Below are 16,110 nucleotides of genomic sequence, written 5' to 3' on the forward strand. Positions count from 1 at the left end.
ACTGCGGAGACGGTCAACGCGAAACTTGGGGAAGTGGTGTTGGAGAGAGCAGACACGGACTCGGAAGAAGAGAGGGGGACCATCGGAATGGCTAAAGAGACCATTCTAGATGCGAATTTGAAGACGGCGTCTGTTGGCAAGCCGCTAGCTGGGCGTATTGTTCGAAAAAGGCCAGCTTTAGTCGCACGCAGATCGTGCTTTCGCAGGAGTCAAAGACAGATACAGTTGAGTCAACGAGCGAACCTTTGAGGTCGAACCACTAGTTTATGAGCACCCTACACAGGAGAAAAACCAAACAAGAAGGGATAACAAGCTCTACCTTACAGCTTACGTTAGCTCCTAACAACAGAGATTATAAAGATTAGTAGCATTGTAGACTCCTAGATTCTCTATAGATGTTTATATGGCTCTAACACAATTTACAGTAGCAGGAAAGGGTACTCCGCTTTCATAAGATGTTTAATTCTTCTCTTTAACGTAGTGAAAGTACTAAGTGCTGTGCTAGAAAACAAGAAGAAGAGGACTAATGTCGAGCTTCACGGCAACTATACAGAGCTCTATAGTAGCTCTCCAGAACTACATAAGATTGATAGCTTTGGTTACAAATTGTAAAGTCTCTATATAGATATATACACAGCTGCATATAGTAAAGCTATGTTTCTAGAAACACACTTCTACTGCGATACAACATAGTGTAACTCAACAGCGTGAAGCCTGCGGGTTATCGCTAGCACGTCTATCAGATCAGAAGAAGAAGAAGAAGAAGAAGAAGAAGGCTTGCTTTCCTATTACCCATTGCTACTTGACACTACCCTATGCCTCAACACCCTCACCCACCGTTCTTCGACTATGCAGATACTCATAATCCGGCAGAGCCTCGCTCACAAACCTCGCCATATCCTCGGCATCTTCTTCGCCCCACTCCTCGACCCACTTCTTCTTCTCAGCCTCGAGCGTCTTCCCCTTGGCGCCCAGCCCAGGCTTGATCCCTTTACTAGCATTGATTGTGCTCAAGAACCTCGCCATGAGCGGATCTTCCACTTTGCGCTCTTCCCTAAAACACATAGTCAGTCACGTAAGCGAGATGAATAACACTTGATTACACCATCTTCATCTACGATTTGATACATTCCGATAGAAGGAAGGAGGGGGATGTCAGCTTACCACTCGTACTGCACGTCATCTGCACTCAAACCCGTCTGCTCGCACAACTGCCGCACAGCAGCAGGGTTATTCATAATATCGTCGGCATCAATGACGCGCGGTGTGATGCCAGCTTTAGGTCCGTACTTGACGTACCAATCGTACAGCGCACGCGAATGCTTGAGCGTGAGCACTGCCCTACAATACGGCGAACAAGGACGTGTCTCAGCTTTCCAGGCCTGTTGGGCGCGCACCATAGACGGGAACATTAGAATGGGATGCCGGATCTGGAAGATGGGCTGCAGCGACAAGAGAAGGTTGTCGGGAACGGAGGTCGGGTTTGTGGGGACGGTGTCGCCATTTTGGGGCGCGTTGCGTTGGTGAACGATTAGGGAGGGGGCCTTGTCGTCTGGGTAGATGGATTGGAAGATCTTGTCGGGGCCGAGGAGAAGGATTGCATGTTCCTTCATAAAGGCTTGTTTGCCCTGCCGTTGTCGAGGTTAGTCAGTCAGCCTTTGATAGAGGTAAGTCGGGGTTGGAGTGTTATCAGATCCATGGATGGGCCGACCCGAGCACGCCATCGCCCGGCAGGATCACGACAACGTGCGGTACGGTTGTGGCGGCGGCCCCATCCCATATATCTCCGAACCCCACAACCTCTGACTTCATCCGACACTCTTCTTCTTCTTGCTCCTTCTGCTTTTTTTTTTCTTCCTGATAAGTTGGAAAAAGTAGACCTTGGGAAACTTACATTCTTTGCACAATCATCCAATTCATCCTCCAACTTTGCAAACGCCGCACGGAAACTATCATACAACTTCCCCCGCTCTTCTTCGCTCCACTCGCACAGCTTGCCTTTCTCAAGTTCTCCCAAGGCAGCGAAACCAGCCTCGAAGAGTTTGTATCCACTATTCTGGTAGCCAGGTTGCTTGGCCATCATGGTTTGGAAGAGATTGGATGCTGAGCGAGGGTGTGTAAGGAGATAGACTCCGCGGCGTCGAGGCACGTCGCCATTAGGCTGCTGGGGTTGGAGTGTGCCCGGCATGTTTGGTAAACTTATGGTAAGTCGGTCTTGGTGGGGAGAAGGAACCAAGTCTTTTTCGAAGATCCTTTTATTATCAAAGGAAGCAAGCGGGCAGAATCAAGAAAAGGGACGGCCATCGCAAACACTTATGCGTTCGCCGGAACAAGTCTATTCCCAACCCTCGCATCGGTGCACTTTCGTTACAAGGACGATCATCATTCACGCATTCCATCGGTTACGTACTGCACAAATACCCCAATAGGCCAGCATCCTCCACCTCGCGCACCTTTCCCACCTTCCATGGCGGGTCTAAGTCCGAGTTTCGGCTGCCGACACCCCCGAGGGACGCGAGATAGATGGAGACACTACCATGGACATGGCGTTAGATTATGGCTGCCTGCACGTCTGTACAGGGCTACGATCCACTCAGCACTGCGCGCAGAGTTTCAACAGCCCCGCAAGGCGGGCACGAGGTGTGACGGCGCTCGCTCGCGCCAGCGGCCGATAGCCCGATGTTACGCTATCGGCCGAATTAAGGACTGTAGATCCCGCTACGGATGGGTAACACGCGCTTTAGTGCTCCCGATAGTTCAAGGCAAACAGATAAATGGACATGGGACTCTGCCGGCTAATCTATGAGAGAAAAAAAGCTTGATTTGTGTTGAGGGGTTCCGATAACTAAATCCCCGATTGTGTCTCTCAACCGTCTCCAATTCTGCAAAACTCAAAATCACAATTCAACCTTGCGGCAATGAGATGTATGAGGTTCTAGCATGAAGATCGAAAGAGGCAATGGCGCTCGTCGTTGTCTACCGAGTGCTTTCTTTGACACATTCCACAACGGTCAAGGTAGGATGCTGACGCGAATGCCAGCGTAGCTGCAATTCGAACACCCATCGTGTCCAGGCCACGTCGAGACGATACACATGCGCCATGTCCTATCCAGTCGACCATAGGTTGCTTCTGTTCGTATTGGCCGATGAGACGCGCTGCAGTGCTGAAGCGCGGAGCAAATCCACACTGTTCACCGGTGCAGGCGCTTGATGGTTGGTTCTGTCGTTGGACCCGCTGTAAGGAGCGTGATGGAAGAGGAGATTGCCTGTCATGGGATGCATCAGCGTTGTTTGAACAAACACTGACTCGATCCAAACAAAGTGCTTTGCAGCCTCAGCTTTCAACCCTCAGCCTTGCTCTCCCCATGCCCGTGCTCATGATGCCCGTTGAGATGTAGAATGCGTTTCATGCCGTCGACGCTCTTCTCTAGATGAGGATGTCGCGCAATGAAGCCACCGTGGTGTCCATTCGATGCAGCGCCAGTGACAGAACGCTTCTTACCAGCAAGAGGTTCGGGCGGTCCAACCCGCGGAGGCCATTCGTCCGTGTCCTTCCAGCCTTGCACCAGCGCCTTTGTCATGTCCGCGAGGTTGATGGGGACCGAGGGCGTGCGCGACGAGACTACGATTTTCTGGAAGATGTCCTTGTAGGCCTTGGGCGTGATGGATGCGCGAATTGGGTTGTCGGCGAGGAGGGGCGCGGCGACGGGGACGAGGTCAAACGTGTCGGGTGTTGCGCTGGTGATGGAGTGTGCCTCGGAGCCCGTGGGGGTGACGGCATGCTCTTCGGACGAGTAGCCTGCTGCAGAAGACGGGCGGTCCGCGTGTCGCTGTCGGTTCGTGCCGTACTTCTTGACGCTCGCTGCGCCTGTCCACACATCTCGTCGCTGCACCCAAATGCGCAAGCCCTCGTTGTCTTTCATTTCGCGCTCGAGCCTCTCTTTGCGACGCCTCCTGCGCGCCTCTCTGGTGCTCGCTACTGCATCGCCGATGCTCTCTGGGTTGTCGAATCTGTATGGGCCGGTGCCCTCGCCCTCGTCCTCGTGATCCGAGTCGCCAGATTCAGACTCGCCGTAGTAGCGCTCGCGGAAATCGGCAGCGTCGCGCACTTCCTCGTCAGAGGCGGACCATACTGCGGGTACGTCGGGATACTCCCAGTCGTTGCGAAGGCGCTCTTCGAGGTGGCGCCGAGATGCTCGGGCGGCAGAAAGGTTGTCCTCCATGGTTGAACAAGAGGTGCGTGCGACAGTGGAGACAGCGGGGATGACTACAACGACTGGATGACTACAACCGTGCTCGGGCTGGCGCGCGATGACGTACGCGACGATCAGGTCGGGTGGGTAGAAGCTTCACGTCCGGGAAGCGTGTTGGAAGAGTCAGACGCAAAGAGAGTGGGACAAAAGCTTGAATTCCATTTGCACAGACTGCATCGTTGACGTCGAGCCCATGCGCCAGCTGCAGGGCACAATGGCGGGGCGACGCTTTACCCGACAGGGCCAAGCGCCTGGCCTGACACCTTCACTCAATCCCAGAACAACTCCAATCATACCCGCCATTCTAGCGCAGCCCTAGAGTACTTTGAAAACCTGATCCGACACCCCCTCATCTTTGTTCTTTTCACAGTAAACCGTCACACAGAACAGATGCTTACTCGCATTCACACTCACCACCTCAAACAAGCCACTCTCCAGCACTTTTGCAAAGTCGACCATGATCCGCTCAATCGGTCCTTGCGACTCCTTGCGAAATATGGAGAAGTCGCTCCGAACATCCAAGTTTTGCCAAATAATGGAGATGTCAAAGTCCTCATGCGGCGTGAAGCTGGCACTTGGTGATTCTGGCCTAAGGGCAGTGGGGGCATTGGGGGAAATAGACTCTATAACCACCATTAGTATCGCGGTCACAGAGATCGAAAAGACAGGATGACGAGCGACTCTGTTAAGTAGCAACAGTGAGCATGTGGAGGTTTGGGAGCACATACGGGCTGCACCCGCAGTATCTTTTGCACTCTGCATCCTGACAGTTGTAGACACCTTTGCTAGAGCAACGACAGCCAGCCGAGCTTCCCTCGTAACAGCGTGGCACTTTGTTACCTCCTTTTTCGCAATTGACTTCGTATTTAACGAGCGCGGACAGCGTCCCGTTATCGGCGCTCTTGTTCTCTAGAGGGGTAGGTGAAGCAGTAGTGATTGCGAGAAGAGTTATCAAGGCAGCTAGTTTGGGGAGGAGCATGCTACCTAGAGGTGGTGCGTGACAATAGAGACGGACGAATGAGGAGCTTCAGAAAACAAGCAGATGATGGCTCAACTAACGAGAGGGCTAAACGCACCTTTTATGTTCGAAGCATGCTCCTCAAGCAGAGGTGTTGCGGAGCCAGAGTTCGACCTTCCGCTCTCTCAGGTAGAAGCTGCACCCTCCCCGTATGGCAGAAAACCCAGTAGGCCAGAAAAAGCCAATAAGAGCGCAAGGTCGGCAACCATTTCCGCCAGATAACGTATCTTACTAACTCGTTCGGGCCCATTAGAGTTTCCGTCACACAGATGGGGAAGTTGTGTTGACAGTCATAAGATGCCCGGAAGCAAGCTTTCTAATTGACTTGATTAATGCTTGCTTCAAAAGCTTAAACAGGTCAAAATCAGTCTACTTACGGTGCAGTGATTCTAGGAATGCGCAGTGCTGGACTACGCCGCAATATAGGAAAGACTAAAACATTCTAGAGATGCACGAGGTTGGACCACGCCGCAATATGGGGAGGGTTAGAGAAGGCTGCTAGCCTATGATGATTTTAGAGATGCGTAGTGCTAGACCACGCCGCTATATACAGATGGTTAGAAGGCGCTAAAGACACTATTACCAAGAACAAACCCGCTGCACGAGCGGACGACGTTGCAAATAGCGGCTTAAGATACTGAGACTACAGGGTACTGTAGAAAATCCTTCAGTTTGACACGCCTGCCTCCTGGCTGCTGTAGCTTGAAGAGTTCCCCGCAACTGCAGGCTTTTTTTAGAGATCAGTTTGGCAACGTACAAGCAGTCGTCAACCTTGTTATCCGCCGCGACGTGTTTCTGACTGTGGGTAGAGGCATCATGTCATTCATCTACCTGTCCGCTAGAGACTTTTTAACATCGTTTTACCAGACCGTATCAACTTTTCGGAAGACACATTTGCCCTCGTTTACGCAAACTTGACTGTAAAAGTCCTCATGACCTTGGACTTGACCCCAATGTACACGAACATAGACTTCACAGCTCCGCAACTCAGTCTCTAAAACAACTCCAATCATACTCGCCGTTATAGCACAGCGCATACGCTCCGCCGCCATACTGGTTCACACATGCCCTCGGCGTATCTATACTGCGCGGGGTGGCTTCCCCTCCGTTATAAGCACACCTCCAGGCGTTGCACCCGCCTCCTTGGAGTGAGACGTATGCGGACCAGCTGCCTCCATACTGGTCTCTGCAAGCGCGGTTCATGTCGATGCCACCGAGGCGGCCGGCAGCTGCAAGCGTTGGGATGAGGAGTGTAGCGTAGGTGCTTAAATGCATGGTGATAGTTTAGGTGTTGGTGTGTGGAGGCTACAAAGAGTGAGTGGTGGGCGTGTTTCCGTAGATGACAAGGACAGATAGGAGGAAGTAGGTAGATATGAGTATTGGGTGGTGGTAGAGCACAAGGGGAAGTGCATAATGGAAGAAAGCACTCAGGTCTTGAACTTTATAGTCATACGGGCTAGATACGCCTGTTTCTTAGTTAATCAATTATATGCCCAAGTGAATTCTTCCGTAGGATTATTTGTCTATAGGCTAAAATGCCGATGAGCTAACGATACGAGATCGTATATGCAGGGCGTAAGATTGTACTAAGCCGGAGCAACTGAAGCCTGTGAGCTACGTGGGGAAACTTGTTCACTGCTACCTTTGGAGGAGTAGCCCATCCTTGGCAATTTCAACTTCTGTTGACTCGCAGCCGACATCTCAGCCAAAGACTCATAGAGAGCACGCTGACACTTGACGTGGCCATCATACTGGCAGCCACAGGACTAAACGATGGTCAGTAGCTTCTTGAAAAACTCTACTGGATAACTTGACTTACGGTGTAACAACAATGCCCCAGCTCTCGAACAAGCCCAAGGCCAGACTCAGAGCAATGAAATTATAAATCAAAGCCCATCTTACATTTATCCTCGCCTGAGCAACCACCTGTCTTGAGATGGAGAACGCAGCAGCAAGACATTCCAAGTTGCCTGATAATATGACTACGCTCCCTGCGCGAGCCAGACAGTCTTGTGCCAACGATACAGACACGCCCACATCCGCTTTTGACTGTGCGAGGAAGTCGTTGACACCATCACCAACCATGACGACGCGATGGCCTTCTTGTTGTAAGTCTTGAACGTGCCGCATCTTGTCAAAAGGAGAGGCGCGTGATGCGAGGACGGGAATGTCAAGGACTGATGATATGCGCGAGGCCTCGGGCTCGGTATCGCCAGTCAACATAGTGACTTGCAAGCCGTCTGACAGGAGAGATTGGATGACTGAAGAAGCTTCGGGGCGGATGGTGTCTTGAACACATATGTAACCACTATACCGCCCATCAAAAGCAAAGTACACTCTGGAGGCTTCGATGCTTTCGAGTGCGACCTCGATGCCGCTTTCTTTCAGGTATGCCGCCGATCCTATGCTAACCTCTGTCCAGACGTTGGCGAAAATCTGGACTTGGCAGCTCGTTCCTTTACCAGTGGCAGATCTGAGATTGCGTGTTTTATTCACGTGTTCTGAGAAGCGTGCCATACCGCTTAAATTGCTCATGGTCAGCGCCCACTTGAAGACTGCTTTCGCAACGGGATGAACACGAGCGTCTTCTGCTTCTGCAGCCGCCAATAGCCGAAAACATGCATCTTCATTGAACCTAACTCCTCCATCGAAACGGTGGCTCACAACATCAAGATTGCCTCTTGTAAGCGTTCCGGTCTTGTCCATAACGATATGTGTGGCTTTGCATAGGGCTCCCATCGTTTCGATACCGCCACTCAAAAGGACACCCTGGGAATATGCAGCATCGACACCAGCCATGGCTGCGGACGGAGTCGCCAGACCTATCCCACAAGGACATGCAGCAGACAATACAGTCATGGCCCGCTCACATGCGGCTGTGACGATATCCAAGCCCGGTGAGCCCCAGTGATAGATGAGAGTAGTCGCAAATGATATGAGAGCTAGCAGCATGACCCCAGACACAAAGACCTTCATGATCATGTCGAGTGGCTCCATGCCCTCGCGTCGCTGCTCGCTGGCGGTGGACACACCTTCGATAACCTTGGCGAGGGATGACTCGCTCTGATCCTGACATATGACGACCCTCAGCCGACGGGATAGATTTTTCGTTCCTGCAAGCAGAAAATCTCCCATCTCTTTTGTTACAGGCAACGCTTCTCCTGTGATAGTCGATTCGTCGATGGCTGAGTTCCCCTCGACGATATAACAATCGCATGGTACGGTAGCTTGCGGCATAATGACAACATCGTCGCTCTTCTTCAGCAGCGATGCAGGCAGCACAACATCAGCTCCAGAGATTTGGTAGAGTTCCTTCTCTGCCTTCATCTCGTAAAGCGCTATCAAGTGCGCATTACTCTCCTTCCGTAGGACTGCTTCGAGATATCTACCAGCGAGGATGACAACAGTCAGAAAAGAGCCCGAGGATGCATATGGCTGTGAGCTCATCGCCAACCTCCCAGATGCCGTTTGCAATACAGATAAACCAAGGCCGAGAATTAGTGACAGACTCAATAGCGTGTCCATGGCGACAGCCAGTTTGCTCTTTCTTGACCATGCTCGGAAATGGATTGTCCGCGCATCCCAAGCTTGAACTCTGAATGCCATCATAAGCAGTAGCCAGGGAATCACTCCACGCTTTGTAGATGCCAAGAAGAACTTGCCCAAGAATGTAGGGACATATTCCAGACCAAGAATGAGTGTAGAACATACACTCGCTGAGGATATAGCATCTCGAAGTGACTGCAGCTCCTTGGACTGTCGCAGTCTCTGCATAATCTCCTCTGAACTTCTTTCCCCGAGTGTAGCCTCGTAACCCGAAACACGGATTGCCTCCATCAATTTCTCAGAGGTAGTCAAGGCGGGATCGTAAAATATGCTGGCACGCCCAAGAGGCAACGAGACATTCGCTCTGAGAACACCAACAACATTGTCCAGCTCTTTTGTGATAGCTGTGACGCAAGCACCACATGTCATACCACCAATGCTAATGCGGCATGTCTTTGACTCTGTCCTCTTCTTCACCGACTCTGCCGGAGCGCAGCTGTCTTCTGCATCGCTGTATTTGATTTCAAGGAAGCGTATATCAAAAGTATCGCAGATTTTGATGATTCTGTTCATGACAAAAGCCGTCAAGATACAACATGCCATATTTGGCTAGCTGGACTGAAGCAAAGATTCGGTTGTGAAGAATATCGAAGCTACAGATTACTTGACTCTTGCAGTATGTCTCGCAATTCGACTGGAGTAGCAACGCTACTGTCGCCCACCAAGATCCTGTAAGCGCCTTTGGTTGCATCGGATACTGTCAGTTCCCGAGCCGGATGGATCGCATCCTAACCTCACGATGTGTTGCGGCTTTGCCTCCCCGCTTGTATCGGCTCTGTACCCCACATCTTGGAGCCACTCACCCCTCAGATGACGCAGGCCAATGTACGGATACAAGCTGGAAAGAAGGAGCCGGGAAAGGGCCGATGAATGTTCACTAATTGTAAGACCTGGTTTGTAGCGATACGCTCGCAACGCCATTGGTTTGTGCTGAGTCGCTGCATTCGAGTCGCACTAGGATATCCGAGCCATTGAGAAGTTGCAGCTATGAGGAGCATTGACAATTTAAAGGGGGTTCTGATAGATCGAGCGTTCAAATCCGCAGGATTACTAGAAGAAGCTATCACGATCGCATTTGTCCAGCCTCGAGACGCAATGCTGTCTACAACGACGATGACGACGACGACAACCACGACCGAATTCACGGATGTTGCACCCACATCGCAAGATTTGAAGTCAAACTTACCTACTATTCGAAGCAATCATGCACCCGCGCAAAGTTTTCGCTTTCAGGGTTCGCCGTCACCTCTGTTGGGAATGCTGTAGCAATAGACTAACCGATATAGACGTCTTGATACCACAGCAATGCGGCAAAGGAAAGGCCAAGAGATACCATCAGACGCGCACACTTGTACAGTATGCCTTTCTCACATTCACAGGCCTAGCCGTGTTCTACAAGATCGATGATCCACAAGCGCGTGTGGCTGGAATCGGTCTTCTCTTCCCAGGAGCAGGCTTCGTTGCAGTCTGCACCGTTCCCTCCATCTTGGCACTTTTTTTAACACTAGGCGCTGTTCCACTTATCCTTTTTATGTGGTTCGGTTGCGGCGGACTTATTTTTCCGATTCTGTTGTGGGTAGGATCCGATCTGCTTGCTGTTGCGCTTGCGAGGGACACTGTATTGGAAGCAGCAGGACCCATCGTTACAGGGGCATGTATCCTCGGCATAACATATGTAACATGGCAGACACAGACTGCAAATCAAGAAGCCGAAAAGAGGCGCGAGCAACGCAATGCATACCTGGTAAACGCAGTCCAAGAGAACCAGGCCAAGGCCCAGCCAGCTCCACCTCCAGGATCACGAGAGGCCGACGAGCGAACGCTCCGATTCCTTCAGTGGGTACTTGAATTAGGTCTTTCACCCGTAGATGACTTCTCCTACCATGATGTGATTGATCAGTTCCAGACTTCGGCAATTCGATATCAGCTCTACCAGGGCATATATGAACTTACAGCCTACCAAAATCATTACTGTCCGAACTTCCACGGCTATCTTTCCAAAGCAGAGAGGGGCTTGATCGAAAAGTCCATGTCGAAAAGGGTGATGAATTTCTGGAAATGGGAGTCACTCATGGGGAAGTTCACGCTAGATTGGGATCCTGTGAAGGAAGACAACATTGTGAGTGAAGCCTCGGCTGTTCCGGTAGAGACTAATAGCCCGCAGATGGTATCTGGATACATCCTGCTCGGAGCTGCACTGTACCAGATCGTGACTCGTGATGATCGATATGCCAAGGAGAACTCAATGGAGTTTGTTGTTACAGATGGCGCCCGGTACAAATACGACTTGGGCTCGATCGCTGATGCCGTCTTCCGCAATATGGACCAAAATCCGTACAATCTCTATCCATGCGAGCCGAACTGGATATACTCGCTCTGTAATTTGGTGGGTAAGTAGCTGCCTGCACGAAATGCATGCGAGACATAGACATACACTGACTTCGTATTCCCACATCTGCAGGCATAAGTGGCATAGTCGCGTCTGACAAGGTTCTGGGCAACGACTACGGCGCTAGGCTCAAAGGTCGGTTCGAAGCGGCCCTGGCCAGCGAGTTTTCCAACGCCGACGGCACGATCTTGCCAATTCGAAGTGAGTTGACGGGCTTCACGATTCCTGGACTTGCAGGCGCAATCTCCGACGTAGCTCCCAGTGTATTCTGCGGACCATATCTTCCGCACGTTGCACATCGCCATTGGGCGATCATGAAGCAGGAAAACTTGTGTTGGACAAACGACGGACATCTCGAGTTGACAAATCTTGTTGGAGCTGACAATCTTGATCCCGGCAACTACAGGAGTGGTCGTGGCTATGTCCGAGTCGCCATGGCAAGCGTCGCAACCGAATTTGGGGATGATAAGATTCGCGACGAGTTGATACGGCAGACGGACGAAGAGCAGTTTCCGGTGTACGAAACGCGCACTGGCGCACTGAAGAATAAAGGTCTATCCACTCTTGGCCAGATCAATACTTTGAGGAGCAGATTAGGTGCTCATGGCGATTGGAATAGTCTTCTCAAGGATGGACCGCCAGAACACTGCTTTCGCGCTCCAGTTCTGGATGACGTGCCCTTCCCTGAGGTCCTCGTTGGAAAGGCGTATTCGCATGACGGAGAATCGGTCGAACTAGTGCTTTATAATGGAAGAAGGGCGGGAAACTTCACTCTAGGCTTCAAGAACATGAAGGCAGGTAGAGCTTACAGGCTGGGCTCACAGACTGCGGTGGCAGACCACAAAGGTGAGGCTAAGCTGTCAGTCTCAATCGACGGAAGAACGGCGATCACTCTGCATCCCGTAGAGCAGACATAGCTGTGGCGCTCTGACCTGATAGACGTGTGGCGACCTGATAAAAGTGTGGTGTTGGTAGTTGGTAATTTGTAGAATAGAAAGAGCAGGCGATGTCGGCGTTGGCGGAAGGATCCCCCGTTGTCCGACCCACCAAACCATTTGACCATCAACCACCCATTAACTTTGACATACTATGACTGTACCACTAGAAATGAAATGCAGACTACATAAAAGCTGCTTTGTTATGTAGGTCAGTCGCAATTCATAAGATTGTGACGATGCTTTCGCGGCGAGGTGGTCACGACCAGGTCTTGGCATTATGCTTGGTGTTTCACATGCGAGCCGATACTTGCCTCATTCAGTGACCTGCGACACAACCTCAACAAAGGAACACATCGATCAGAGAGCAACGTTGCACGACACAAGCGCTCATGAACATGTCGCTCAAGCAAGACTTCTCTCTGAAGGAGACCAGAAATTCCGTGATTACCAACCTAGAGGCCGATGCTCAACACCATGATTCAGCGTCGGTCACATATCCGGGCTACCGTCTCAGTATCTCGTGTCGGAAGACCTAACCGTTACAGCGCGTCTAAGCACGGTCGGAAAACTAGGGGCCAACCTTGCAATGCTTGCCGGCCGCCGGCACTCCTTCATGCGCTTTACTTTTCCTATCCAACGTCACGGCCTCTTGTGCGGCCATCCTTGAAGCTTCTACACCCCCGTTTCGCCCAGTTCGCGTGTGACGAACGCCGGTCCACTGCCACAGGAACACCATCTCCCTCCAGCTTCGAGAAAGATCGGCACGGCCTCCATGCTTGCAATTCCCAACATCTCGCGTTAACATTTCGATCGACCGAACTGTCCCCGGCGGCTTCGTCGACATGCTCACGCTCCACACACTCTTACGTCTCCCTCCCATACTCGTCGCCGCCCTCGTGACACGCGCATACGCAAGCCCAGATGGCGTTATTGGCGACGACAAAGGCGCTGGCAGGCCTACCTATGCAACCGCTCTCACCGGCGGCGAGGGCTGTGACTTCTCCGACATTGAAGACATTCGCGACGGCTTCTCGGAGATGACAAGTCTATTCGCCGCCGCAACGCCCTTCGATCCTACCTCGCAGCCTGCACGAGAGTTCTTCAGCCCCTCGATAACGGCCAACTACACAGACATGATAGCCACGAACCTCCAGCGAGCGGCAAACTACGGCGTCCTAGAAGGAGGAGTTGGCGCCGTAAACTCGGACATTCACATACGCTGCGACGATCCCATGAAGCTCTGCGACAAGGGAAACAAGCGCGAAGGCGACCACGCAGCCTACAACATCGGCAACGAACCTCACATCGTCTTCTGCCGGGACTACTTCCGCATGGATTCCCTCACCGGCCGCATAAACAAGAAAGCCGACAACCAGATGGAAAAGGATCGTCTGATGGAGTATTACAACCGCGCCTCCCTCTGGGCACGCATGGTCATGCACTTCTCTTCCATCGGCACCGCAGTTGTCGAGCGCCCCGTCCCCGCACCTCCCAACTCGACCAGCGAATGGCTCCTCGTCACCTCCCAAGGCGCAATGAACACGTCCGTCCTCGCCGGCGTCCTCAACGAACAGCCCGAAACCCCGACCGACTGCCAAACGCTCAAATACGCATACGGCGCCACGCGCTCCAAACTCCTCGCCATTCTCTCTACACAGATGAGCTACGACGCGGCCAATAACGCGGAGAATTACGCCTTGTATGCGTTGGCGCAGTACATTATCAAGAATAAAGGCTTCTATCCGAGTGTCCCGATCATGGATTTTCCAAACGAGGCGAGTGTGCTTACGAATGAGAATTTGCAGGATGGGGAGAGGGTCAAGTATGCGTATTTTGATGCGGCGGACGTGGTAGCAAGGCCGACGGGTATGGAGTTGAAGGGGGCTCCGCTTCCGTCAGCGGGGTCGGGCAAGATGTTTGGAGCGGTGCCGGGTATGGTTATTGCAGTGGGCATTGGAGCGAGCTTGGTGTTGTTGCCCTTTGGATGAGGCAGATGTGAGTGGGGAGGCTATTTTTGGCAAAACCCCAAATGCAATTGGGACAAGGGGAACGATGGCGCACCAATCACGAAAACGATTACTCTCGAAAGGTCTTGTGCTATTGCATTAGGGACTCGACTAGGAGAGAGGGGCAGTCGTCCGCCACGACGGTTGTTCATACCCACATGGTAATCGATCATGGGGCTGCGTAATACACTTGTCTCCGTGGTCGTCGAGCAGATGACACTGCCGTCCAACATCACTACCACACACTTGGCGATCCAAGGAATGGAATCTTCTCAATACAAGATCCAGGCTATGGCCAAGCATCGCGGCTGTATTGGACCAATACTGGAAGAGATCAGAAATCACGCCTCAATATCCGCTTCCGGGTGAAAGCGTCAAGTCGAAAGTAACAAGAATGATCTTGTAAGGTCGTTTAGAAGAAGAAGAAGGGGAAGAACAGTACCATGGTCATTTTACTCTCACGACCTAAGATTGTCTCTTATTATACATAGGACAATCCTAAAGGGATCCTTGATGGCTACATGCTCTTCTCTACCATCTCGGTGCACTCCACCCCACCCCTACGTGCCTTGACTGTATTCATCTTCTACCTCATTCATCCCCACGATATCCCAGTCTTGCGTACACTATCTTCGTTCTTGGCGTTCCTTCCCACACTCATTCCCAATATTCGATTGTCCCATTCCAACTCCTGAATTCTCGTTGTTGCCGTCCATCGTAGTGACATGGGGCCAATCGTCTTGTTTCTTGTTCGTTTTGAAGAGGAAGGAGGATGGAAAAAAAACTTGCCAAGTCTGCTATTCGTCTAGAGCGGAAAAAGTCTAGGTCGCACAAACAGTGTACTCATCGCAGATGCATCCTCCCAATCGGTAGCCTCATGGATCGTTGATAATGAGAGCGGTCGAGCACGGTTATCCTGTCGCGGCTTTCGGGAGATGCGATTTTATATGGATGAGGCTGACGAATGCAACGGTGGTGGTGGCTTCCAGACGTAGCATAGCACTACGGTGAAGCAAATTAGTATGACCATCACCAGCGCGATGATGTCTAGATCCATGGTAGATGGGATGTAGAATTGTTGCGGGGCAGGGCATGGTAGGCTCATATATACCAGGCACGTTTTAGCTTCATCTTCTTTGGAATAGCGATTTGACTCATTGCTCAGAGGATAATACCGTCATTGTACATTGTCCGTCATTTTCAGTTCGTTGTTGCTGGACTCGCGCCTTTGACCAGAAAGGGCCTAACTTGGGATTTTTGGGATGGTGGGCCTGATCGTATTCTGGTGGCTTGGATATCGTCGTTTGGTTTCTATTAGGTGACATGGAAAATGACGGGATCGTGTCGCCTTAGGTACAGGGTTGTCTCAGACCATGTCGTCTCGCCGTAGGTGTTGCTTTTGACAAGTCGAAGGCAGCGTCGCTGATGCTGGTTCTTGCAGCACTGGAGGCGGGCTCCAGAGAAGACAGAGTACTAGTGTGAAAATGACCAAGAAAACGATTAGAAAGGTATAATAGTCCATGGCGCCAATTCTGGTGAAGAAGACCGAAGGCTGTTGATATGCTGGGCTAGTTCAGTATAGAAAGATTTCTTGAACGCTGACATTGCTTTCTTTTAAGAGCGGGTTTGAGCTAATAAACACAACAACCCATTTCGGTCATGGTCGGTGGTATTCCAAGTCTGATTTGCATAAGTATCTTGGTGATGGCTGTGCATCTTGGTGCTGGCTTGGTTCAAACTTGGTAAATTTATGGCAAACTCGCGCTATGGACCCGATCGGGCTAGGCAGAGGTGATGTAGATTGGTTGTCCATGCATGCCAGCTTACATGTTATAGCAGTATTCTGCACCTAGGGAATGCCTTCAGTTCGACGCATATGACGGTAAAGCTAGTATAAAGG

At 51.4% G+C, this 16,110-nt stretch overlaps 4 protein-coding genes across 4 annotated transcripts; 2 read left to right on the forward strand and 2 right to left on the reverse strand.

The window, feature by feature from the left end:
• Positions 1-813: 813 nt before the first annotated feature.
• Positions 814-2,188, reverse strand: GT037_009843 (uncharacterized protein; the record flags this gene model as incomplete). Its single annotated transcript, XM_038934890.1, has 3 exons — positions 814-1,054; positions 1,165-1,628; positions 1,895-2,188. The coding sequence occupies 3 exons, from the start codon at positions 2,186-2,188 to the stop codon at positions 814-816; spliced, it is 999 nt and encodes a 332-aa protein (XP_038782304.1).
• Positions 2,189-3,341: 1,153 nt separating this feature from the next.
• GT037_009844 (uncharacterized protein) lies at positions 3,342-9,420 on the reverse strand (the record flags this gene model as incomplete). The annotated part of the gene is made up of 4 exons (XM_038934891.1): positions 3,342-4,276; positions 4,652-4,876; positions 6,985-7,037; positions 7,091-9,420. The coding sequence occupies 4 exons, from the start codon at positions 9,418-9,420 to the stop codon at positions 3,342-3,344; spliced, it is 3,543 nt and encodes a 1,180-aa protein (XP_038782305.1).
• Positions 9,421-9,990: 570 nt separating this feature from the next.
• Positions 9,991-12,183, forward strand: GT037_009845 (uncharacterized protein; the record flags this gene model as incomplete). The annotated part of the gene is made up of 4 exons (XM_038934892.1): positions 9,991-10,111; positions 10,164-10,996; positions 11,042-11,267; positions 11,339-12,183. The coding sequence occupies 4 exons, from the start codon at positions 9,991-9,993 to the stop codon at positions 12,181-12,183; spliced, it is 2,025 nt and encodes a 674-aa protein (XP_038782306.1).
• Positions 12,184-13,046: 863 nt separating this feature from the next.
• Positions 13,047-14,192, forward strand: GT037_009846 (uncharacterized protein; the record flags this gene model as incomplete). The annotated part of the gene is made up of 1 exon (XM_038934893.1): positions 13,047-14,192. The coding sequence occupies one exon, from the start codon at positions 13,047-13,049 to the stop codon at positions 14,190-14,192; it is 1,146 nt and encodes a 381-aa protein (XP_038782307.1).
• Between the last annotated feature and the right edge of the window lie 1,918 nt (positions 14,193-16,110).

Source organism: Alternaria burnsii (assembly GCF_013036055.1).
Source record: "Alternaria burnsii strain CBS107.38 chromosome Unknown 701, whole genome shotgun sequence".
NCBI classification, from domain to species: Eukaryota; Fungi; Ascomycota; class Dothideomycetes; order Pleosporales; family Pleosporaceae; genus Alternaria; species Alternaria burnsii.